This window comes from Kogia breviceps, chromosome 11 (assembly GCF_026419965.1).
Source record: "Kogia breviceps isolate mKogBre1 chromosome 11, mKogBre1 haplotype 1, whole genome shotgun sequence".
Taxonomy (NCBI): domain Eukaryota; kingdom Metazoa; phylum Chordata; class Mammalia; order Artiodactyla; family Physeteridae; genus Kogia; species Kogia breviceps.
In genome coordinates this window covers 85,628,775-85,654,306 of record NC_081320.1, presented here as the reverse complement: position 1 = coordinate 85,654,306, position 25,532 = coordinate 85,628,775, and the positions used below count along the sequence as shown (strand labels likewise).

The window sequence follows — 25,532 nt, the reverse complement described above, 5'->3', positions numbered from 1 at the left end:
GGGTCTGGGGCCTCAACGTGACTGGGGCATGGGAGAAACAGATCTGGGAAATGGGTCCACTCCTGCAGGCCTTGGCTGTGGCTCCTCTTGAAGTCCAAGTATCCCAGTGACAGGAACCCTAACACTGATTTTAGAAAACTTGGTCCCAGGGGCCCAGAAGCGGGTCATGGTCCACAATGACAGAAGAGATTATGATCTACACATATGAACTGACTGCCGGAACGCAGAATGCAGAGGGGAAGCTGCCTCCTCTTTGGCGAAAAATCAATGCCTGGTGTCAGGACTCGCTATTGACAGCTTGATTAGGAAGGACTCGAAACTCACTCTGCCCTGGAATCATACCAGGAAGAGACAGTTGGAGGCATTTCTGGGGCCTTGGCGAAGCCAGCAACTGCATTAAATGCAGACCATCCCCACCCCACCCTCTCAAACATCATGGAGAAGCTTCCCTGTTAAGCCTTCATTCATCCCTCAAATCTTTACTGAGGACCTACTATGTGCTGGACCCTATCCTGGCGATAAGGCAGAGTCTTGACTTCCAAGAATTCATGGTCTATTGGGGAATGGATGAGCAAATAGGAATTACAATCCAGGAGCACATGGGGGCTCCATCCCCGTGAGGGGGAGGGGTGGAGAGGGTGTTAGAAGACCCCAGGTGATGCATGTGGCCTGGCTGGGGAAGGAGGCTGTTCAGGGGAGGCTTCTCCAAGGAGAGGATGCCCAAGCTGAGTCTTCAAGGGTGAGATGGAGTGAGCCTTGATGAAGGGGAGGCCACTGGACACACAGAGGGGAGGGTTTGAGCCAAGGCATGGAGATAGGAAGCAGCAAAGTGCCAGGGTAGGAGTGGCGAGAGATGGCACCCAGGACACCAGGAGGTCTTTGGGAACTGCATCGGAGAGTTTGGACTTGACCTCTTAGACTTCAAGACTTCAGGGTTTTAGAGGGAGGGGTGATGTGGTCATATTTACATTTTAGAAAAATACCCGCAACACAAGGATCAGGGTAGGGCAGACCCCACAGTGAGAGGAAGGCCAGGTGGAAGGCAGAAGCGGGCGGCAGGGGGGCAGGGCTGCTACAGAAATATTGAGGCGAGCTTCAGCAAAGCTGCTGGTGGGTGGAGAGTGTAGGGACAGGGGCCGGGCTGTGAAAGCTGAGCCTCTGTTTCCGCCTTGACCACAGTGCATAGGGGAACCAGCTCTGGGACGGAGCACACAGCAGAGACAGCAGGTCTGGGCTGGGGAAGCAGAGGTGGGAATCCAAGGGGACGCGCTGCATTGGAGGTACAGGTGGAACACACAGTGGAGGTGTGCAGGAGGCATTTGAATATGTGGGGCCTGGAATTTAAAGGTGGCAAAGGTTTGGCAACCAGGCGATAAGGAGAAAAACGTTAAAGAACCCCAAGAAACACAAACAGTTAAAGAGAGAAGGCCAAGCCCACAGAGATGGACCTAGAGGCCAATGTACGCCGTGCGTGAGAACTACCCCGTGGGCAAGCCTGGTCCTGATCACGGCACCCGCGTTCAGGGAGCTACTGGGATGTTGTCTTAAGCGGTGCTCAGCCTGTCCACTGCAGGCACAGCCTTGGAGGAGGGACCAGAACGCTCCAAGTCCCCGTCCCCTGGCGGGGAAGAACGAGCGAGCGTCTGCCTGTGAAGGAAGCTGGTCCCGCAAAGCAGCCGGCTCAGTGGTTTCAGGCCTCTCCCCGCAGAAGCAGCAGCTGCGGCACTGGCTCTGCAAGCCAGAGCCCCAGGCGCCCCCTCAGCCCGCCTGAGCGAGGCGGCCCAGGGGAGACAATGGAAGAGGCCTCCAGGCTAAGACGCTGCTGTCTTCCAACGGCCCATTTTTCCAGTGAGACCCAGAAGGAAGAAGGGTCTAGTCCAGGTTACCCAGACCCCAGGCCCCCCCGACTCCAGGCTCCTGGGGAAGCTTGGGAAAGGCCGGGCGTGTCTGGAGCATCTGGGAGGAGAGGAGCATGCTGGGCCCCGGTGCTGACGGGAACGACTCCTCCAGGCTGGGAAATGGGCAGCCTGGAAAGAATGCGAAAATGCCGAGCCCCCAGGACAACAAGGGGAGCATTCATACATTTTAAAACAGAAGGCGCCGCCAAAAATATGTGCAGCAGAAAGTTGCCCCTGTGCACCTGGGGCGTGCTCACCAGACAAGCTGCCTGATACGCATTTGTGAGTAACAGGCCCTGGGAGGGGACGGGAAAGGGGTAAAGTCTCGCCCTCCGCCCCTTCATCCTGAAACTTCCGCAGCCTCATTCTACCTAACGCTCAAAATGAGCCCAGAATGATGTCACTCTGTGATGGTGAAATGCAGCCCTTGGTATCCAGGGCCCTGGCATAGGGGTGGCCACCGTACATCCCCAAGGGCTAGAGGCTCAGCAGAGTCCAGCAGGCTGGGGGAGCTGGGAGCTCGTGTCAGGACGAAGGGGGAGATACGAGGCATCAGCGCGTGCCAGCTGCTGTCTCTTTGTACCCCTGTGTGTGACCTGTGGGCGGCTCACGTGTGTCTTGGCTCAGGCTGCCGTCACGAAATACCAATAACCCGGGTGGCTTATAAACACCAGACATTTATTTCTCGCAGTTCTGGAGGCTGCAAGGCTGAGATCAGGATGCCGACACCATCAGGTTCTGGTGAGGACCCTCTTCAGGGGTCCGACTGCCCCATGTGTCCCCACACAGTGGAGAGCAGGGGCAGGAAGCAGCCTTTCTCATCGTCTTCTAAGGGCACCGGTCCCTCTCATGAGGGCTCCACCTTCATGACCTAACCTCCTCCCAAAGGCCCACCTCCTAATGCTCTCACGTGAGGGTTAGGATCTGAACTCTGGGGGGGACACACACATTCGGTCCACAGCGGCGTGTGAGGAGTGCAATTACTGCTGCGCTAGGGGGTGTTTATGCCGCGTGCAAGGTTGTGTGTGCAAATGAGGCCAAAACAGCAGCCCCTTGCGGTGAGCACCTCACTGTACCAGGAGTCCACCGGGCCCTTCTGCTGTACCTCCTTACACAGACCCCTCCTCGGGCCTGGGAAGGAGGGGACTGTATCATTCTCCTTGTGCAGGTGGAGAAACTGAGGCTCAGAAACATTCCATCCTTGCCTGGGGGACTTCAGAAATGAAAGAACAGGGAGCCAAACTCCCCACTCCGGACGACCTTATGTTCTGACCCCAAAGGCATCGTGTTCCCTGGGCCCAGAATAGCACATCACCCCCTGCTTTCACCCCCCAACACACCCCTCCTCCTCTGGCTCAGGACTCAGCCCCCTCCTCCAGGCAGCTTTCCTGAATACACACGGCTGGGGTAGGTGCCGTGTGTCACAGCTCTTGATCTCTCCAGGTTGGACCCATTTCCTTGCCTGTCTCTCTGCCCGTCTGATCTGCTGGAGGGCAGAGTCCTCGTCCTACTCGAACCATAAAGGATGGACAAATGGTGGTCCCAGAAGAGGCAGGATGGCGAACTCCAGCTCAGGACCCTGGACCTAGCCATCTGCTCCCAGACCCTTGGAAACCCCACTCCAGTGTGGGCTGACCCTCTCAGCCCTAACTGCAGTGTTGGCTTCCCCTGCCTGAAAAGCCCCCATCCTTCAGGACCCAGCTTCAGGCCCGCCTCCCAACCCCTCTGCCCTGCAGGCCTTTCCGACGCTGGGTGCCAGACAAGGAGCCGGCTGTCCGCGTGGGTGATACCAACAAGACAGCACCCACACACAGCGCCCTTGTGTGCTAGGCATGGGTCTACGTCCTTTGCACTTAGTAATTCATAATCCTGTGGTGTAGGTTTAGACTTACCTCAGTTTTAGGGGTGAGGAAAGGAGGGCGTGGAGAGGTCCATTAGCTTGCCCCGAGCTCACCGCACTTGTTAAGTGCCAGGACTTGCATTTGAACGAGGCCACCCAGCTCTAACTACCCCCAGCCGTGAGAAACCCCAGGCTACCCTGAGGAACTCACAGTCTGGTAGGTAAGACAGACTTCTGCTGTCCCAGCGGGCCCAGTGGACAGGGGAGAAAGCCATCCCACACAGACCTCAGGCCTCAGACAGGGCATCAGAGGTAGTGAGGCTGCCTGGAATGTGCTGGAACATCTATCCCTCCCTCCCTGGAGAACTGGCCGTTGCCAGGTTCCAGTGGGCCTGCCCTATGGTGCCTGGAGGCCTTTGCGGCCCCTCCAGAGCTGGCCTGTGCCCTGCAGTGGGGATGGGCCCTGGAGCCCTGCGCCCAGGTTTACCCAGCTGTGGCCTGGGGATGATGCACTGTCTGGGACCAATCTGTTTGCCTGCCCCTCGCAGAGGGAACGGGCTGTTTTCTCCCTCCTGTAATTGTTACCATCTGTTTCCCTTCCTCGTGTTTGTTGATGTTTTCTTGTTTTAAAACTGAAATGAGTCAGATTGGAAACTGATTTAGGAAAAAGTGTCTGGGAGGGAAGCTCAAAGTGGCCATGGGGGACTCGGTGCTTCAGAGCCGGCAGAGAAAAAAGATTCCGTGGGGCAGGCCGGGGGTGTCTGCCAGCATCACCTGCCCTGTGGGGGGCTGGAGTCTCCCCACTGCCCAAGCAGGTTGGGGCTTGTGGTGGTGGGGGGGGGGGTGTCTGTGGAAGAATGTGGAAGGCGTGTGTGTAGGTAGGCAAGTGCGTGTGCGTGCAAACTTGTGCACCCATGTGAACGTCCAGCTGCCGTTCTATCAGGGATTTTTAAGTCAGTGCCTGTGCCTCTCCCTTCCTGTTCTCATCCACCAGTCACCCTAGACTCTTGGTTCCTCACTGCTGTTATTTAAGCCAAAGAAAGGTGCCCTGGGACCCTGCCCCTGGCTATCTGGGTCTACAAGCCCAGCACAGCTCTGAGACCTTGACCTGCAAGTCAGACCAGCTGCCACCAGAGCTTGTAATACCCTGGCTTTGGTCTTATGGCCAAATGGCTAGGCTTCGGTAGATGTGGCACGTGACTCACAATCCAGCCTGCTTTCCTCTCCTTTCTCCTTTCTTGATAATTCATAGCCTGGGGGGATTCTCTGGCTCCAGCAACCCAGAGAAAAGGGATGTGGAAGACAGATGCCTTGAGCACCGCATCCTTCTTGCATTCTTGGGTTCCCCCAATACCAATAATAGCTGCCATTGCTGAGCCCCTTGCTTTGTCCCAGGTTCTGTGATAAGCCCTGGAAATGGGGGATTTCTACTCCTCACTGAAATCAGTCTTTGGAAGGAGGATTACCAGGCCAGTTTTCTAGATGAAGAGGTAGGGGCTCTGAGATGTAAACTGACTTGTGCAAAGTCACAAGGCAAGTTCGAGGTGGTGCCAGCCTCGAACCCAGACCTCCCACCTGCGGCGCCAGAGCTCTGATCATTACGGAGATGGGAGGCACTTCAGGAAACCCTGTGCTGTCAGCTGGACGATTCCGTGGTGGCCACTCAGGCTGGCTGGGTTTCCACCAGAAGTTTTCGGATCCTGCTTCTACCCTTGTACCTTTTTTTTTTTTTTTTTTTTTTTTTGCGGTATTCTCTGTATCGTTCCAATTTTAGTATATGTGCTGCCGAAGCGAACACTACCCTCGTACCTTTGATTCCAAGCTCCTTCTTCCTGGGAAGCCACCTGGCATGGGCTCAGCCTCACTGCACGAGGCAGGGCATGCATCTCACTCCACTTACTGTGATGTTTAGGGGCGAGCAAAGGAATCTTCTCATGTCTGCGTATTTAAGCGCTCTTATTAAGTGGAACAAGCCGTTTCTGAACACGAGAGTGGCCAACTGTCTTAGAGGAAATTAAAACGAACCATGACAATGGAAAATTGCATAGGGGCATGGCGGATTCTCCGGAGATAAATACAACAAGGATTTCAACAGCATTCGGGAAAGACTAGAGATCAGGGAGATTATGTTGTGAGAGAAAAAAGCAAACCACCGGAAAATTAGAGCTCAGGCTGGTGGGAGGACCAAGCAAAGGCTGGTCAGGCCTGTGGGGGGCCCTCCATGAAATACCCCTGGAGTCTGGTGGACAGAGTGGGGCAGAGAAGCAACAGGCAGAGAGAGCTCAACTCAACTCGGCAAGCATTTTCTCAGCATCCATGATGTGCATGCTATGTGGGTACAAGGCACTGAACTGTGTTCTCCCCAAATTCATAGGGTTGAGTTCCTAACCCTCCCTTCTGGGACTCAGAGAACTCTTGGGACTTGAGTGTTGTAAACTGGCACATCTAAAGGCTTGACAGATATTAGCTGTTATAATTATGATTTCTCTTATAGCCTGTGCACTCCCCTAAGCCAGAGACTACCTATCATCGTCTCAACCCCACGATAGCGTCTCAGTAAGTGTGGGTGAATGAATGAGTGAATGAATGACGCATCTGAGTCAATGGGCCCCAGCACCAAATGGGTGGAGTTGTGGTATCCAGGCAGCCCTGCAAGGAGGTGAAAGGAAGGGAGCATTGGCCAGGTAGTCTGCTGGGGAAGGGGTGCCAGTGGGTGGGGTTTGTCTGGGACCCTCTCTGTGACCCAGGATCGACAGCAAGCAGCCACAGGCAGAAAGCCTCTCAGGCCATCTCCATGGTGGGTCCAACCCAGTGGCCCCAGGGGTTGGTACAGTGCCTGCCGCATCCTCTTGCAGGGCAGGGCCAGAGCGTTACCCTGCCCTGGTCACCCAGAAGCCCACTCCTCCTCCCATGTGACCCCCCCTGGAGAAGCCTATCTGTCTGTCTACCCCAAGAGGGACTACCTCCCTGTCTCTCCCGCCCTTCCACCACCTCTTAAGGATTTCACCACTTTCCCTTTCGCACCTGGACCTCCAATGAGTTAGATAGAATCTGTCTGCCCCAGAAAGCTTTCTGAAGCCTGAAAAGATGGGGTAGAGCTGAATGCTGCCATTTCCTTAAAAAAAAAATAAATCACTTGAACGGCCTCAGTCCTGAACTAACGTAGCTGAGCTGGACCACGGCCAGAGGGCACGACCCTCCCTCAGGACGCCGCCTGGCCGCACACTTCTCTCACAGAGAGCCTGGGCAGGAGATAGCAAAGAGAAAGCACCAGGCAGCGGGAAGATGTCAACTGAGTGCCTCTTCAAGCGTTCCGGAAGATTCCACTGCAGCGCTGGTCAACCCACCGGGCTCCCAGCGCTATACTGCCTCGGAATCTAGGCTCCAGTGCTGAGACACACACTCGGGCACTGACTTGCTTCCCTGAGTCTTGAAGCCCTGGCAGTAAAACAGCTCCTTCAGGTGTGCCACCCCGTCTGAGGAGCCGCCTTGCGGCGACATTTGTGCTATGTTGTTTGTTTCTTTGTCCTGCCCGGCCTCGGGGTGGCCCTGTCACAATCCTCTCTCTTATTAGGCTTCTAACGAGGTCGCTGAAGATGCCTGTGTCAGGACCGTCTCACCAGGCGTGAGAGTCGAGCTCTCAGTTGACTTCTGCCCAGAGAGTCACAAGGCAGAGGGCTCGGAAGTCAGATCCGTTCCCTCTCGCCGGCGAGCCTTTGTCTGTAACGACAAACAAGGAGCAGTCCATCCAGACCCACGACTCAAAAGGTGGACGGTGGATTTGAATAGGAGTGTCAGGCGTTAGTTGAAGAAAGGACCCCAGGGGAGCCGCAGACGGTGGGCTAGTGCTTATTCTTGGGGTCCTTTCTGGCTCCAGTGGGTCCTCCATACAAGGAAAGCACAGTTTGTCCCAGAATGCTCTCTGGGGAGGGGCTGGGAGGGTCTTGGGGTGCAGAGGGGCCAGGCTAGCCCCTGGCCAAGCCGTTCTTGCGAGGCCGCTGCTTCCCCCTCCTCGGGCGGTTCAGAGCCAACTCCAGGAAGGCCTGGTCCCAGATTAATATCGGGCGCTCAGAGTACAGGCGTCTGAGGGCCAGGTCGGGTCAGCAACAGACCCGCGCGTATCCCCACCCCCTCTCTCAGCTCAGCTGCCCTGCGCAGGGGACTTTTCCTCGCCAGACTCACTGAGGATTTCAGATCTGAAGATAACAGAGGCTCCTGACGTGGCTGTTGTGTGATGTGCGTCTGTGAGTCTGGAGCCAACCCCCGGGGGGGGGACGAGCGGGTCGCAGGCTCTGAGGCTGGGAGGTCGAGGGGCGGGCCCCGGAGTCATCGCCTGCAGGGCCAGCATCTGGGAGACGTCCATCACGGATCAGAGCAGGGCTGCCCCTGCCTCACCTACCTTCCCGCCCACTCCGGCGACAAGAATGAAGATGGGTCTCTGTGCTCCGGAGGGAGCTGCGCTGTCACCAGTGCGGAGCCGGGCGAGAACAAGCAGGGCAGCTGGGCCTCTGAGCAGGCCGGGCAGGTTCCAAGGAACACAGCTGTCGGGGGGCCGCGAGGGCCAATTGAAGGGGGCGATGAAAGGCCTGGCCCAGCGCTGCGAACAGGTGTCCCTCACTCTCCTCCTCATCCCCATCCACCCGTCTGGGCCACTGGCTCCCTCCTCACATCACAGGCGTCTGCTGAGGGCCAGGCCTGCCCTGCACCTTTCAGCAGAATGAAAGGGAAACTGATATCCGAGGGGAGCTGAAGCACAGGAAGGGCCTCTTTCTTTTTCAAAGACTTTCGTTTGTGATGGGCTTTTTTTTTTTTCTAGGTGATCTTATTTCAAAGCCCCTTTGAAAATTTTGTGGGGTTTTGTAATGGATGAAAAGTTACTTGGAAATGGGACTAAGAAGTTTTCCATTAAACGTCGTTAGAGGAAAGTTGAAAGCTTTGATTTGTAAGGTTCCACCAGATTTATCATTTCTTTTGTCCGTGAGGCCCATCCACTGGGAGGGGGTCTGGGGGAAGGGGCTGGGGGTCTGGACAGGGCACGCGAGGGGGCACGGAGCAAAAACCAGCCCCAGCCGCAGTTGCTTTACATTTGCAAGGGAGGCCGTCTGAGCTGATCTTTCCGCACAAATGTTTCCAAGGTATAGACTTTGATGTTGGAACAGGGAATAGCAAACATACTTCCAGAATACTATAGGAAGCTGGGTTCTACCAGAGATGATGGCTACCACACAGACGTTTCATATCAGAAAAATAATTATGAAAGAAGATAGGGCCCAGATGGAGCTGAGAGAAGGGGCCAGAGCCGGAGCGACCCTGGCGTGAGCCCTGGAACACATCCATGCTGGAGAACCAGCCAGAGAAGAGGCCAGTGAACGACACAACAACCAGGAAAAGCACTGGCACAGAAACCGAAGGGAAGAGTTTCAAGTAGGAAGGAGGAGGAAGCTGGTGTTGAGGATCAGAGAGAGCACGGGGAGATGCTCCTGGGTTTGGCAATAGGAGACGACTGTCCATTTGAAGCGGATGGTTTCACTGGAGTGCAGGGGTGGGAGGAGTTAAGCAGTGAAAGCTGAGGGGTAACAGGCGTGGGTACCAGGTGTCCTGCATGCCATGGAGGGGGACAGGAAAGGTAGATGGATGCTGGAATGGCAGGTAAAGTGGTCGAACAAGGATTTTTCAGTGCCCATGCTGGAAAGCCAAGGGGAAAGCGGCTGATCAGAGGGAGGGAGAGGGGACGTGAAGGGTGGGAGTGCATTGCTGGCTTTGGAGAAGGGTGGAGATGTCAGTCTGTGCTGCCCTGAACTGAGACTGAAGCACTGGCCCCATTGGAGAGGGCCAAGACCTCACTGGCAGGGGTTGGTGGAACATGTCAGTGGTGGGTTAGAGTCTGGGGGTCCAAGGGGGTGGGAGAGATGATGGAAGGACCAGTGGATCTGGCTCCCCACCCCCAGCGTGCTGTCGGGGTCAGAGCAGGAGGCCCACTTGGGCTGGACACGGTGGGGGAAGGAGAGGCCATGCCTGGTACTCCTGTGACCAGGGATTCTAAGTGTAACCCCAAAAGGGGTTACACAACCCCAAAAGGGTAGTGTGGGCAGGGGCTCGATGGGACTACACCCATTTATGGAGTTGCCAACCACAGCAGGGGGGCCTGGGAACATTCCAGCCATCACAGAGCATTTCTGAGGGTCTTAGGATAGAACAGGCCTCGGCTAGTGCCCCAAGCCTGGCAGGCTCTAGCTGTCATTGAAGTTCTCTGGGCCTTCTTACTCTCATCTGTAAAATGAAGGTGAGAACACAGATTTTCTCAGGGAAAGAAATCACATCCTGCCCATGCCTGGCATGTAGAGGGCGCTCAATAAACGTGAGCCATTAGGATGCGGGCAAGCCGGGCAGCCCCACCTCATCTGTGCCTGAATCCATTTATGGCTGGGGGTTTGTTGGGCCCTCATGGTGATTCAGTAAGAGAAAGAGGGCACAGGAAGTGCTTGGTGGTTTCAACTTAAAGTATTTGCCTGGGATCGCAGGGCCAGGTTAGAGGCTGACCACTGGCCTCTGCAGTGCCGTCTCCCACCCCAGCACATGGTGGCCCTTGCCACACTGTCCCCTGGGGTGGAGACCTGCTTCCCCTGCTCCCTTACCCCTCCTCCCATCGCATCCTCTGCCCCCACCCAGCTCCTGGCAGGAACACTTGCCCTCCAGAGACATCATCATATTCCATAATATGATTGGAATCTGAATATATATTTAAAATGACAAGTTTGAAATTAAAATTTAAATAAAGAATTACTTTTCTGTAAGTTGCTCCGAAAGCAGTAATTTAGCAGCAAATTGAAAGAGAAAGGTAAGCACTGGTCCTTTAAATCATCGTGCAGTTTCCAGAATGCGAGCCAGAAGTGTCTCAATTTAACACATCATTGGTTAGTATTATTAGAAATTTCATCGGGCTCCAGAGCGCATTATGGCGCTGCTCCGAAGGGGGTGCCGAGGGTGCGGCCTGGGTTCAGGGCGCCAGAGAGGGCAGCCTGTTTAATGAAGGCAGGAGGGGCTCAGGAGAGCCTCCTCCGGCCCCAAGTGGGGATTTAACTGCGATTATTTTCTTGTTTGGGGTTCAGTAGCAATCATGAAATGAGAACTGAGAGACCCATAAATGTCATTTGCTCTTCCCAGAGGTCACAGACTTACAGCTTTGGTGTCTGTCAACACGTTTTTCTGACCCCTAGAACCTACGCTGGGAACGGGAGTCCCTGAAGACGGTGTCACCTGTCTGGCTCCCATGAGCCGCATGAGCAGGACCAAAAAGTCTGCCCCGATTGGGACCTGCCCAGCAGCCTCAGCCCCTAGGTTCCCCACATTGGGACACAGGGGTCTGAGAACTTGAACGTCAAGACTGTCCTTAGCCCCACCAGAGTGAGGCCCATAGACTGCGTCACCTGGTAGTCCTGTTAAGGAGCCACATTTTGGGGTCCCCCCCAGACCTACTGAATCAGAAGCTCTGAAGGTGGGGTCCTGAAGCCTGAATTTTTTTTTTTTTTTATAAATTTATAACCACCTATTAACACCTGTTAACATTTTGCCTTTTTAAAATTTATTTATTTTTTATTTTTGGCTGTGTTGGGTCTTCGTTTCTGTGCGAGGGCTTTCTCCAGTCGCGGCGAGCGGGGGCCACTCTTCATCGCGGTGCGCGGGCCTCTCACTATCACGGCCGCTCCCAATGTGGAGCGCAGTCTCCAGACACGCAGGCTCAGTAGTTGTGGCTCACAGGCTTAGTTGCTCCACGGCATGTGGGATCTTCCCAGAACACGGCTTGAACCCGCGTCCCCTGCATTGGCAGGCAGATTCCTAACCACTGCGCCACCAGGGAAGCCCCTGAAGCCTGAATTCTTACCACCCTGCCCCCCGGAATCTTCTTATGTGCACTCACACAAACCAGAGGGCCCCTGCCATAGAGGTGGTCAATGCCTCTACCTGTGTGATCTTGGAAGCCAGGCTCTCATGGATAACCTGCAAGTCCTAGAAAGCCAGACATCTAGGTATAAACCCCGGAGCTGTAATCTAAAAAACTCAGACACCAAAATATCTCTCCCTTACCCCCAGCCTGAATTTCCACCATTACAACACCATTCCTTTAAGTAAGAATTGCTTTCCTGGGCTTTCACCTGTGTAGTGTGAGGGCCCCTGGGAGGTTCCCAACACCCCAGTCTGAATAAGGTTACCAAAAGCTGGCCTCCGTCAGTCCCCACAGTTGGACCTGGGCACCATGAAGCCCCTAAGTGCCTTGCAGGAAGAGGGATGCTGAAAAGGGGGTGAAATACCCACTCTTTTCAGGGGGCAGGCTGCCCAGTTATGCTCAGTCCTGGAGCTGGCAGCCTCCAGGAGCTGATTCCCAGGGCAGCCCAGGGTTTGGTGGTCAGAGATGCCTGGGCATTCATGTCTGCTAGGAGCCCCGTGGGAACCTGCAAGAGGAGCCCTGAGAATGCTTCAGAGTAAGAAGAAAAAGGAAATGAGAGCATTCACCACTGATGCTGAGCCCAGGACACCAGAACCTGCATCATCCCGGTGCTGCCAAATCCGTGTGCCTCTGCTACCAGCCTCTGCAGAGCGTGGGCTCGGAGCTGTGCTGGCTTCCCCATGCTGCCCGACCCCCAGACCCAAACCTCAGCCCTGTGTGTCTGAGCGGGCGGGCGCACGCCTGTGCTCCAGCCGCAAGTGAAGCTGGCAGAGCACGTGTTCTGGCTTCCACCTCAAGACGGGGGCAAGATGGGGGCGTTCAAAAGGTGCCAGGCAGTCAGGAAAAGAATTGCCAAAGGTCCACTGCAGGGCTCAGGCCACATCAGCAGTCCCTCGGCAGAAGGGGCTCTCAGAATCCAGAGCCAGGGGCCGCGGGGATATCTCACCAAAGCTCGTCTTTCCCAAATTAGGTGGGAATCGCTGGAAGAGGTGAGGTAAAAATGAGGCTGCAGGTGAAGCTCAGAGAGTAGTCAGCCCCAGGCTTCCCACTACTGGCCGCCCTGCTGCTTCTCTTTTCATCACAGGCCATTTCCCAACCCGCCCCCCCCCCCCGCATCCCCAGCTGGGGTGTGCCTTGGTGTCCAGTGGTACTTCTGGCCCAGAGTGAGCATGGGAGTATTGTCTGATCGATTAAAGCGAGGTGAGGGCCGGGGGGACTCTGGGCTCCCTTGGCAGAAGGGGCTCACTGCTGTGAGGGGTAGGGGCGGCTGTACTCAGGAATGCTCAGCAGATGGCAGTCCCTGCTAACACTGTCACACCACATGAGTGACAAGTGTCAAGACTTGCAGGTTCCAATCTGTGGAGGCAGGTTCACGGGCAGGAGAAGGACTTGGACCCTGGCACTGTCATTCGCCAGAGAGGAGGCCCACGTGAGCCCCCGGAAGTGGACCCTGGAGCCTGGCTCTGTCCGCTGTATCTAGGCTGCAAATGCACCAGGTGCTGTGGGGTCCTTTGGTGGCGACCTTGGCCAGAATCATCTGCCTTGTTGAACGCTGCCCAGCTTTTGTGGCCCAACGTCAGCTCCCCTTAACTTCCAGGCTCCATTGACTCACTCTCTTCTGACGTCCTTGGGTGAACAGTGGAAGAAGCTGAGTTCTGGTTTTTCCACCAGCCCCATCGAGGCAGGAGTCAACCTCAGCATCCCACATCTCCGACTATGCTCAGGCACTGGGCGAGGGGTCAACAGATTGAGGCATTAGGCCTCCAGGCAGCCTCCAGCAGCGTTCAGGGCAATGGTGTTGGGGGTCCCAGCACACGAGGCCTCCACGGTCTGGAAATGTCATCTCCCCAGTGAGAGGAACACATTGTATCAGGCTTCCCAGGTGCACTAAGCGATTCCACATCTCTGTTCTGTTCCTCCCATCATTCCCTCTCCTGAAGTGTGGGCCGTGCATTCATGCACTCGTGAGCCAACAGTGTTGAGCAGTCCTACTGTTGGCCGACACTGTAACTCAGAGACCTTGCCTTCCCTGGGCACCTACACCAGGCCGGCAGGCGCTGGGCCAGGCACCGTGAGGGTCCCTGCCGTCATGGAGCCCACCCACCAGTACAGGTCAGTACCGGCCCTGAAAGGCAGTGTTCCGAGGCTGTGATCCTCACGTGTGCAGGGCAAGGGGTGAGAACAAGCGAGGCGTGGCAAGGCCCCATCATCTTTCAAATTTCCCTGACCACCTGGGGTGCTGCTGGCCTATATGGCACCCTTGTGCAAAGCAGAAAAAAGGGCTCCCTTTGGATGGACAGATTAGCAAAAGCAGCCCTTCCGGGCTGTCACAGCTTCACGGGCGCACAGGCATCTCCGCACCGTGCACCACCTGCGGCCCCGCACGCCAACCCGTGAGTGGAGCAGGGTCCCCAGTACCGCTCCGTAGGCGACGTGTAACTGGCTTTCCCCACGCTGACAGAGCACAACCCAGGGGCCTCGGCGGGGCTTGTCGCAGGTGGAGCTTCCCAGCCCCCCGACCAGCAGGCACCTCAACCCGCGGCACCCCTCACAGACAGCTTCATCCATAAAGGATCGGGGTCCTTAGTGTTCTTCAGCCGTTGAAAGAAGCAGGATGCTGTCAGCCGCCATAAAAATGTGACCTTTGAAAATTTACAAGAGCTTGGGGTTTAAAAGCTGCTGCGTTAATGATGCATCCCATTAGCATCTCATTAAAGGGAAGCAGAGAGAAGCCTGCTTGGGCCAGTGATGGACAGGTAGGGCCACTCGGAGGCGCCGGGCAGGAAGAGGGCTCTCTTCGGCTGCCTCTCTGTGCCGAGTGCCATCGTGTCACTGCGGCAGAAGCAAGGCCAGGAACACTGGGGAAAGGCCAGATGCCTTCGTGGCCTCGGTGATGTCCTCCGTGATCGGTGGGAGGGGCCGAGGGGAGGCTCCCTCAGCCCTGCGCTCCTCCCCGCCGGCCCAGGCTGTTCTCCTGGCTGGTGTCTGTACCTTCTTGAGTTGGCAGCCCCCTGAAACTCGGGGAGGCCTGGCATTTGGGCTAGGGAGGTGGCCTGGAGAGACTTGGGTGGAATTGTGGACCTCTGGGGACTCTGAGCCAAGTTCAAAGCTGGAGGCGCAAACCCACACATGGTCCCCTAGAAGCCTCCAGAACCTGGGAACCTCGAGTTTACCTTGGGCCTGGAACCCGTTTGCAGGAGGACAGGGCTCTGGTCAGGCCGAGCTGACTCACATCACCAGCTGCAACATTCCTCACCACCTGGGCGTCCAGGCGCCTCGGCGAAGCGCAAGACCCGTGTCCATGTTTTTTCTGGAGGGAGTGAAGGAAGGAATGTTCATTTCTTTTTTTCAATTAAAATGAATTAAAAGTCCTGAACCGCAAGTTGCTCATAGCTTCAGAAGTTGCTAGTGTCAAATAGAATGAGTGTCCTTATTTATCTTTCCTAAAGAAAAAAAAAAAAATTGGCTGCTTTCCTTCTCACAGCAGAACCTCTTTCTTGTACATAAGAACTCGCTTGTCATACTCATGAAAGACACAGGCAGACAGCAGGCCTGTTGTAGCCACAGCTCAATCACCCCAGAGCCCTGGGCCCGCCCCAGTACCCCCTGCACCCCCTGCACCCTCAGCTTCCTTCTGGAGTGTGACTCATAGCTGGGAGCAGCCCCTCGAGGGCAGGGCTGAGTCTCAGTGACTACCCGTCCCCAGCCCAGGGGGCCCAGTTTGGGCAGGGCCGGCCACAGAGCAGGGGCCCTGTTTACTGAAGAGCAAACCCCCTGACCAGCAAAGGCACAAGTGAGCGAGCTGGCAGGAGTGTTATAGAATCAATTGCCCGAGGAAAAGTGTGCAGTTTTTCAAGTTCAGAAACTCCCCCGATTTTAGGGCAAAACCCGGAACGCCTGAAGTTTTAGAGTCTGATTACCTACTCTCAAGCAGGAGACCCCGACCACCCCTTCGGGCGGCAGCGGCTGCTCTAAGGACCAGGCCCAGGGCCTCTAAGTTCACGGAGCCCTGCCCCACCCTGTCAGGTTACTAGGCCTGGGTGCTGATTCAGCCAGGACAAAGGGCAACTGCAGGAGGACCCAGAAAACCAAACCTGCCTCTGGCCTGGGAGGCCTCTGGGAATTCCAGGCCGCAGAGAGGGGGCTGCAGCACCCCCTAGTGGCAGAAGGGGTAAGGAGGCCGGGGTCTCCCCATTCAAACCACCCCCAAACAGGGCCCCGAATGGGACATCACACTGGCTTCTTCCCCCCGATGCCTCTTATTGTGGGAAAAGCAACCTCTGCACCTCTGACCCACCAGCTCCCCAAGAGCCTGGGAATACAGAGGGGGCTGCAGGCAGGGCACCCTGGAAAGCTATTTAGAGAACGCTGTACAAGCCACGCTTTTGTTTCACAAGTTCCCTAAGACTGTTGGTGAGTGTGGCTAAACCCCAGCCTCCCCGCCTACCCTGTCTCATCTGCCCCACAGACAGAAGTGGGGCAGAGGCCTCTGATAAGGAAGCTTGTCCGCAGACTTGTTCTTTCCTCCGGAGATTCACTCTTTTCCTTTGTTTCCTGCGCTGTTCACAGAAGCGAAGCATCTGAAATGCAGGCCAGAGATAAAGTACAGCCTAATGCAATTAGCTCAGCGCAGCTTATGGTCCTAACAGGATGCTCTCCCCGCTTCTCCCAGCAGGCCCTGATGCAGGCACTGTTTGTCGTCTGCGTAAGGCATCAAAGCCCCAGTAAGTCCATACCCCTCCCGCCCGCCGGTACTCTCCAGCCAGCCTGGTAAGGAGGGCCCCGCTGCTCAGAGATGCCCAGAAAGGGGCGCTGCCCCCACCAGCTGGGTCACTGACTTAGCTTCCAACAGGAGGCAAGAGCACTGGGGCCTCACCTGAGAGAGGCCTGCAGATGACCCTGGAAGCTCCTTTGCCCTCCTGTGACTGTCCCCAAACCTGGTTGGGCTCTGGCTATGCTCCTGCAAGCTGTGGTCACTGCTCCTGGAACCATCTCTCTTGAGACTCTCACCCCCTCACATCCCAGTTATCCCAGTACCAGGCCCTCCAATGTGTTTGGGGGATTTTTTTTTCTTGCTTATTATAAGTATTATAATGTTATAAATAATGGTAATGGCCACAGTAGAAAATTTGGCAACTACAGAGAAGTATAGACAAAAAGAATAAAAGTTTCCCTTAATCCCTTCACCCAAGAATGACATTCCTGCTAATATTTGGGGATTTTTCCTTTCTGCACATATTATTTTACATGATAAGTTTATATGCGTGTCATTTTATGTCCTGCTTTTCTCACTTAACATTATAGTGTAAGCATTTCGCCACCTCATTAGGAATTCTTAGTAAACATGAGTTTTTCTTTAAACAAGTCTTAATCTCCAAAGCCTTTTTTTAAAAAAATTTATTTATTTTACTTATGGCTGCATTGGGTCTTCGTTGCTGTGCACGGGTTTTTCTCTAGTTGGCGGCGAGCAGGGGTTACTCTTCTTTGCGGTGTGCGGGCTTCTCATTGCGGTGGCTTCCCTTGTTGCGGAGCATGGGCTGCAGGCATACAGGCTCAGTAGTTGTGGCGCGCGGGCTCAGTTGCTCCGCAGCATGTGGGATCTTCCCAGACCAGGGCTCGAACCCGTGTCCCCTGCATTGGCAGGCGGATTCTTAACCACTGCGCCACCAGGGTAGCCGGGTAAACATGATTTTTATTGCCTATATAATATTCCATGGTAAGGTGGTAGCTCAGGGAGACCAGTGCTGTCCTAATGTTTGTTTTCGCCCTGAGGTTTGTTTTCTCATTGAATATCTAAATTAGCAAGTGAGATCCTGGAGCAGAGAGCCTGCCTGCTTCCTGCAGGGAGGAGCCGAAGGTCCCAGTGAAGATGCTCCCTGCCTTCCAGCTCTGGCAGCAGGACCTGTGCTGTCCTCCCAGGGGCCCCAGTCCACCCCCTCCCACGCCTCCTCTGTGGAGTGGGAAGTCTGGGGCCTCAGAGGCTGGTGTGGAAGCAGGGCCCGACGGTAATGCTTTGGAGAGCCGTCCTCTCACATGTCAAAGGGCTGGGCACATGGTGGTACTGGGCCCGGGCTGAGTATACAGTTGGTACTCAACACATGCCCATGCATATTGTTGCAGCTTATTAATGACCCAAGGACTGGGGGGGATGTCATTTCTCATAGCACAGAGCACTCGTTCCGTTTTGATGGCTCAGGTAGAGTGGGTGGTGGAGGAGGCCCTGGGTTAGGTTGGGTGTCCCTGGAGGCGGGAATCTAGCCGAGGCCACGGCTGCTGCTACTGCACCAAAACGCCCTGCGATCCTCCCGTGGTGCTGGGTGCAGGGCCAGGTCTCTGCCTCTGGCCCCCCGTGGCTCAGGCAGCAGGAGTACTGTGGGGGATGGGTGCCAGGGCCGGACCATCGCCAGGCTGTGCTCACCCTCCTGCTCTGCTTCTCCCCAGGCCCCCGGCATCTCCAAAGCAGACAATCAGTCCCAGGGACTCACGACCAGCATCCGGTGGGGGCAGACGCCCATCAATCAGTCCACGCCTTGGGACACTGATGAGCCGCCCTCCAAACAGATGAGGGAGAGTGACAATCCAGGTGTGTACTACAGGGCAGACAGAGCCACCTTCACTGGGAGCTGGAGGGGAGGGGGAGAAGTGCCTGAGACCTCCTGGGCGCCCCAGCTCCTCAGCAGGTCCTGACGCACGGCCTGCGGCAGCCCGGAACTCAGGCTGCATTGGGGGCAGGGGGCCGGGGGTGGGACGGTGGGACGTGACTGTGTGTAATTCCCTGGGCAGTAGCTGTGTCTCCACCCCTTTCTCAAGAAAATATTGGGAAGGACAAGGGAGGGAGAGTGACATTATAGGAGTGACTCTGAATCTGCTTCAAGTTATTTTGAATAGTCTAAACCTCAGTACTCTGATTCATAAATTTCCAAAAATCACCCGTTCCAGTGAGGTCTTGCCTTGCCAACAGTTACGTGAGAACTGAGAAGCTCCCCGGCCCCGGGGACTGGGGGTTCATCCCCTTCTGCAGCACCGGAGGCCTTCTTACACGGCTCTGACAATAACAAAAACCTTCCCTGTTATCTCCCTTGGATCCCAGACCTCCCCTGGGTTACACAGAATACATGGGCTTGGCCACCCACACCACAGCCCTACAGATATCTGAAGACCCCTGCTCATCTCCTCTCCAAGTCTTCTGCAGGACAAACACCCGAAGACTTCAGCCATACCCTCAAGCCCATGGCTTCCAGTCCCTTTACCTTCTTGGGGATTCTTCCTCTTTCTGCATCCTTCAGTGCCCAGAACTCAAAACAAAGAACCCACGAGTGGTCTGTAGCACCTCTTTCATTCAGCCCCTCTACCTTGATCATTGCAGCCTCACTTCACTTCTGCTCTGCTGGTAGCCACATCACGTGCTGTCTCAACAGTAAGACCCCAAGACTGTCAAGGTAGCTACTCGGACCCCTGTCCATCGCCTCACAATCTGGCTTAAGCAGCTGGGTGTGGGGACCCAAGGGCAAGACCTTGTCAATATCTTCCTGTATGACTCTTAGCCTCTTTTAGATGCCTGCTTCTATTACTGACCTTTACCCAACCTTCCCAATATGACGTCTCCTGCAGACTTGGTCACATGTCTTCCATATTGTCATCCAAATCATTGATAAAAAATGGTGAGCATATCACTAGAGACCTCCCTTTATGTCTCCAGCATCCTCTGGGCCATTCCCTGGCTCACGAATCGATCACCTCCGTGGCCCTACCTCTCTATATGTTCACCTCAGAGTTATCTGAGAGCTCGCCAGCTGTACTCTGAAGTTCTAATGCATTTTTCCAGGCTCCCTGGCCAATCCTGCAGAGGACTGCGCTTCAGATGGCATGCCTTGTCCTTAAGACACCAGGCTAGCTCACACAGATGCCACCTCCTATTCTTCAGGCTTGGGGACAATCCCCCTTAGAAGCCAGTTCTATAATTTTGCTGCCACTGCTTCACTGACATGTGTAGGCTTCTAGATTTCTCCAGCCTCTCTCATAATCGAAATGAAAACTATTTGCTGCACATTTATTATGTGCCTTGTTCTGTGTGTCATCTCACTGCTCACAGCAACACTACGAAGTTGGCATTACTGTCCCGCTGCAGATGAGGAAACTACTCGGGGAAGGCTTTGCTCTAAGGTCACTCAGCTAGTGCGGGCAGACCCAGGACTAAAATGCCGTCGGTCTGAAGCCAAGCCTGGCTCTCCATCACCATGCCAAGCGGCTCCCCCTTTGGACAACTCCTCAGAGACAGTACCCACTGGTGGTTAGGGAGTCACCCCACCATCTTGGCTCCTGTCCTGCCTCGAAATTGTACTTCTGTGAGAGAGCTCCAAGCCCCACCTTCTAGCCTCTGGAGCTGGTGGCCCTGAGTACCCCTCGGTTCCCACTCTCCTTCCTCAGACTCTGCCGCCACTCCAGGCATCAGGACAACCAAGGTGGCCTTCAGAAGACAGAGTCCTAGACCCAGACTTATTCATCAGAGGTGACCCAGATTGACCTTCCCGGTCACAGCATCTTCCAGCTTCACTCACAAGCCCACTTGGGTCACCTCCATGTCAGCTGGGCTCAGAGGGCCCTGCTCTGCCTGACCTGGGCACAGCTGGCTTTGCATCTTAAACTGGGGTCTCAGGAGGTGTGACTGAACCCTTTGTTCAGCCAAAATGGACTTCTCTTGTTTCCCCCAGGGCTGGCCATGCAGAAGTTGCTTAGGACAAACCCTGGCCCCCCAGCAAGGCCGTGGAGAGCAGCTCCTGCCAGCCTCCCCCCACTGCCCCCACCCCTGGCTCTCCCTTCCTGCATCACAGAAACTTTGCAGGGCTCCAGGCTCTGGCCCTCTCCTTTTGCCCAGCAAACACCTACTATCTTCACAATCCAGATTTCTCCCCACCTTTCTCAGACAGCGATTCTCCAGAAAGGAAGGAAAAACACCCACATCTATGGAACATGTAACGTATGCCAGACATTCTGCTAATTTGGGGAGTTTTTGTCAAATACATCTTCATCATTCAGTTCTTCCCGGGAGACCTATGAGGTGGGTGTTGCTAGTTCCATTTGACAGATAGAAACAATGAGTCTCAAAGATGATAAGCGACCTGCCTAGGGCTCTTAGGTAGTCAGTGGCAGAGCCAAGATGTGAATCCAGGTCTCTTGGAAGGTCTCCACTTTCTCCTCTCTACTTTGCTGCTTCTCAGCCTCTCCCTGGAAGGTTATGCTCCCCCCTCTGAGACCCCACAGCCATGTTTATCTACTCCTAAAGCACTTATTTTGTGCCACTGTAACCACGGATTCTTAGTCCATGAGCTCCCAGACACAGGCCTCTTGTCCACCTCTGTGACGCTGGCACTCGGCCCAGGCCGGGGGCAGTCGGTGTTTGCTGAGTGAAGATGTAACTGGCGGGTGACGTTTCTTCCATCTCCCTTGCAGGCACAGGGCCGTGGGTGACCACAGTGGCCTCCGGGAGCCAGTCCGCCCTGATCGCACACTCCTACGGAGTGGCCCAGCCTCCCACCTTCAGCCCGGCTGTGAACGTCCAGGCGCCGGTCATTGGGGTGACCCCTTCACTGCCTCCCCACGTGGGGCCCCAGCCCCCGCTGATGCCAGGCCACTACTCACTGCCACAGCCGCCCTCTCAGCCGCTGAGCGGCGTGGTGGTCAACATGCCGGCCCAGGCCCTGTACGCCAGCCCGCAGCCCCTGGCTGTTTCCACGCTGCCCGGCGTCGGGCAGGTGGCCCGCCCAGGACCCACCACCGTGGGCAATGGCCACATGGCAGGTCCCCTGCTGCCTCCACCGCCGCCGGCCCAGCCGTCTGCCGCTCTCCCCAGCGGTGCCCCTACCACCAATGGGCCCCCCACGTCAGACTCGGCCCACGGGCTGCAGATGCTACGGACCATTGGCGTGGGGAAGTATGAGTTCACCGACCCCGGGCACCCCAAAGGTAAGTCCTGCTGCCTACACGCCCCCGCGTGCCCGCATCTGTGCTTCCCTGTACGGTCGCTACCGCTGCGCGGACAGGAGCCTGGCTCCTGGCTTCCATGCTCTCCGGCAGTCTCTCACTGGTTTCCTCCAGGCTACCGTGGGGCTGCCTGCCGGAGGCAGCCTGGCCTCAGACCAAGGAGGCAGAGGGGAAGGTGGAGGGCAGGACGAGGAAGGCGGGGAAACGTGAGTGCGCGGGAAGAGGAGTGGAGGGGAGAGCCTGCAAAGTCCAGGGCCTTCCGCCTTCAGCCCGAGCCCTGGGCCATTGTCCCCTCTGCCCCAAGGCCAGGCCACGTGCAGAATGAGCTGGCACCCCCTGCTCCTCTTAGGCCTCCCTTAGAACCGTCCCTTTGGGGGCCTTCTCCATTTCCACTCATGAGGACACTCAGAACATGAACTGTCTGTGTCCCCCGTCCCCAATCCGGAAAACATCTACTGCCATGGCGCTGGGCGAGAGCAGCTCAGGGGCATGAGGTGAGGCCCGGGAGCCACGCCCAGACCATCCCGAGCCAGTTGAATGTTGGCTCTGTGAGGTCCCAAGAAAGACTACCTCCGGCCTTGGCCTTCATTTCACGCCCCCTTCCCCGAGCCCAGGGCAGTTTTCATTCAGGGGAGCTCCAAGGCAGATCCTCAAGAACAGAGCCAGGGGAGGGCGGACACCAGCACGTGGTTTTAGGTTGGGCGCCGGCCGGAGGGTCAGTGCAAAGGGCGTTAGCAAACCGGCCTCACTCCTGAGGACAGTCTAAGGGACCTGGCCAGCTGGAAAGAGGAAGGCAGTGGGAGGACTGGGGGCCGCAGCTGAGGCTGGCGGGGCTTGTCTGCCCCAGGCTGGTCTATCCCCTCCGGGTCCAGTCAGCCGGGCCTCTCCTCCCGCTGAATGGAGAGGGGGGCCTGCGAGCCCTGGATCTGGGTGCGGGCAAAGAGGATACTTAACAGGTGGTCTGCCCTGCTGGCCATGCAGGCCTCCTTTGAAAGGGGAGTAGATGGTCTAGGAGGTGTGGATCTCGGGCGTGACTTCTCAGCCTCCTTACTTACAACCACGTGAGATGGCAGAGTTCTGGGCGGACACCTGCAAAGCAGTCTTAGCAGAGCAAGGGCTCCAACCAGCCATGCTCATCCAGCCTGCTCTCTATCTTTATCCCTCCGAGCAACTTCCAGGCCTTGTCAAGCGTCCCAGCACCACCAAAGCCATGTCTAGATCTCTGTTGGGTTTAACTCCCAATATGATTGTGACCCTGACTGTCTTTGTTTTGGAAATCAACACTAGTTTTAAATGACAAAACTACAGAAAATTACATCTACATTTTGGTAAACTCTTGCTTTAAGATCTTTTTTTTTAAAAAAAAAAGTTGACTAAATTGATTTTTGTTTGTTGGTTTGAATTGTTTTGGTTAAGCTCCCTCCCCCTTTAAACAAAAACACACTCCCAGTTTATATGCCGCCAACTCTGACACACTGGGCAGTAGGTGTCCCGGCTGCTCCTAAGGCTGTGCCAAAGCCTGAGGCACTGGGTGGGCTTCCCTCTCCCAACCCCCTCCCACTGCCGCATCCCAGGGGGCCTCCTAGGACAGAGCAAAGGTCCTGCTTACTTGCCAATGTCAGGCATGCACCTAGGAAAAGGAGTTGTTCTGTGTACAAAGGTAACTGGCCCAGCCGGGGCTGCTCCCTGGTGTAGGGCTTAGCATGGAGCTGGTATCCACCTCCTGGAAGCTGCCAGGCTTCAGCGCCTCTGATCGCTGTTAAGCATCTGAGTCCCTAAGATCAAGAAGATATAGGTGGTAGAGGCAGGTCCCTGCTGCGCCCCTGTTGGCGCCGGGCCTGCAGGCCCTTACAGAGCCACGCCTGTAACTACATCAGACGGCGTGAACCATCCTCTATCGTGGGCCTGAGCCCACACACGGGAGGGGAGTAAAGAGGGGGCCCCTGGGGAGGTGTGCTCTTCCAGCCCCTGTGGTGTATATTCAGCACCAGGAGAGGGCCAGGGATGGTGTGGGCCTAGAAAGTGTTCACAGCCCCGCCTTCCGGTGACCTAGCTAGATTCCCCCAGCTCCAGCCGGTGACCCAGTGACCCATCCATCATGCTGATTTTCATAGGTTTCCGGTGAGCTGGTTGTTTCCCCAGAAATTACATTGAACTTGCTTCTCTACTTATGGCCCTCATCAGCTGATTTATCCCCTTATATTTGCGGTGAAGAAAGACAATGAAGCATGCACACACAAATGCCTCCCAACTCAAGCCTGGGTGGGTTTTTTCTTTTTCTTTTTCTTTCTTTTTTTTTTTTTTTTTAGGTAATTTCTCCTTTCATTTCTAATCTTAAAAGCCTTTATGGCTAAAGCTATAATTTGTCTGTCAGATCTAACGTCAAACAACTGCATGTTTTTTTAAATAAGAAACCTGAATTTTGAAACCAAATCTTTGAAACTTGCTATGTGAGACTCATCTTCCTGACAAGACCACGTGGGCTTGGATTTGGGTCACTTTTAATTTTGCCCCTAGGGATTTTACATCTCCGAAGCCCAATTGATTTCACACTCCTAAATGACAGGCAGCCAGCTCTGAGTGGGAACCAGGAGGCCCTGCGTGAGAGCATCAACACTAGTCAGAACTCTACTTAAAAAAAAAAAGAACTTTCCTTTTCTCCTGTTCTCTGTTTGAAAGCTTGCCCAGCATTATAATAAGATCCACCATAGAACTCCTTGAGATCTAGCTCATTAAAGTCCCGTGATTTTTCCTACTATTGTTTGACATGACAACCTGGCCTCTCGCCGGGCTGAGTAATTACAAAAAGATCCCCTCCATGAAGAAAAGGTCTTGCCAGCCAGAAGGATGGGCCACTGGTATTTTTAGACTTCATTAGTGCCCTGATTTTAAACTTCACGTTTTGTTTCTTGTAATTATCTTCCCATCGACTGAGCTGAAATTTCGGCTGGGGCTCTGTTAGTCTGCCTTACCAAGAAAGGGCACTGGGGCCTTCATTTAAAACTTAACCAGTTGAAAAATAAAGGTGGTGTGGAAATGCTTTTTGATTTGCAATAGGTCAAGCAATCGTCTCTCATCTTTGACTAGAGAAGCCGGCTTGCGTGCAGCTCACTGTAATGAGTGTTATTTCAATGCAATGAGCACATATAGATTTTTCTTAAGAAACAAGATAAACTTTTCTTTCTCCAAGAACAGTTTGGGGGTGGGAGGAATCTGTAGGATTTCTTTTCTTTTTTTTTTTTTTTAGATTATATATTGAAAGCTGATTAAAATAGATTTTATGTGTACAAAGTGATAAGAGGGGAACAGAGATTTAGTTCCACTTGAATCCTGTTATAAAATACCTGAGCCATTGGTCTTGTTGCGTTGGAACCCCTGAGCTAATCCACGGGTGGAGCTGGTGGCCAGCGTCAGACCTCGTGAGCCGTCGAAGTCCAGTGTCACTGCACTGGTACCACATGAGCCCAGCTGTGTGTGTCAGAGCAGAGGTGCAGGCTGTTGATGTCATTCTTTCTAGCCCTTACCTTCTTCCACAAAGGATTTTTGGTGGCCGGGAGGGTGGCCAGAGACCCTCTAAAGCCCCAGACACTAGGCCTAGTGGTGAGCTGCAGAAAGGCTATTATATTTTCACCTGCATGTCAGGGAGAGAGAAGCCAGGATGCACCTGCTCCCTCTTGCTTCTGGACCAAAAAGCAAAGTCCAAGTTGACCGGAAGTGAAGAGGCTCGACTCTTTTGACTTTAGATTTCACAGGCCCAGGGTGAGGGACCACGAGGATTCTCAGGGCTGGGGAGTCATGCGGTGGGGGGTGTGTAGCCCCTCCCTGTGGGTTTTGCATTTCCTCCCATCCCACCCTTTGCCCCTGGACC

General features: G+C 55.0%; 1 protein-coding gene across 7 annotated transcripts in view; it reads left to right on the top strand.

The window, feature by feature from the left end:
• Window positions 1-25,532, top strand: part of KLHL29 (kelch like family member 29) — a 315,301-nt gene that overhangs the window by 228,804 nt on the left and 60,965 nt on the right. For all 7 annotated transcript variants that reach the window (XM_067008043.1, XM_067008045.1, XM_059079189.2 and 4 more), the window contains 2 exons: window positions 18,125-18,266; window positions 21,134-21,646. In XM_067008043.1, the coding sequence (XP_066864144.1) occupies window positions 18,125-18,266; window positions 21,134-21,646 (655 nt within the window). The remainder of the gene's footprint in view (window positions 1-18,124; window positions 18,267-21,133; window positions 21,647-25,532) is intronic.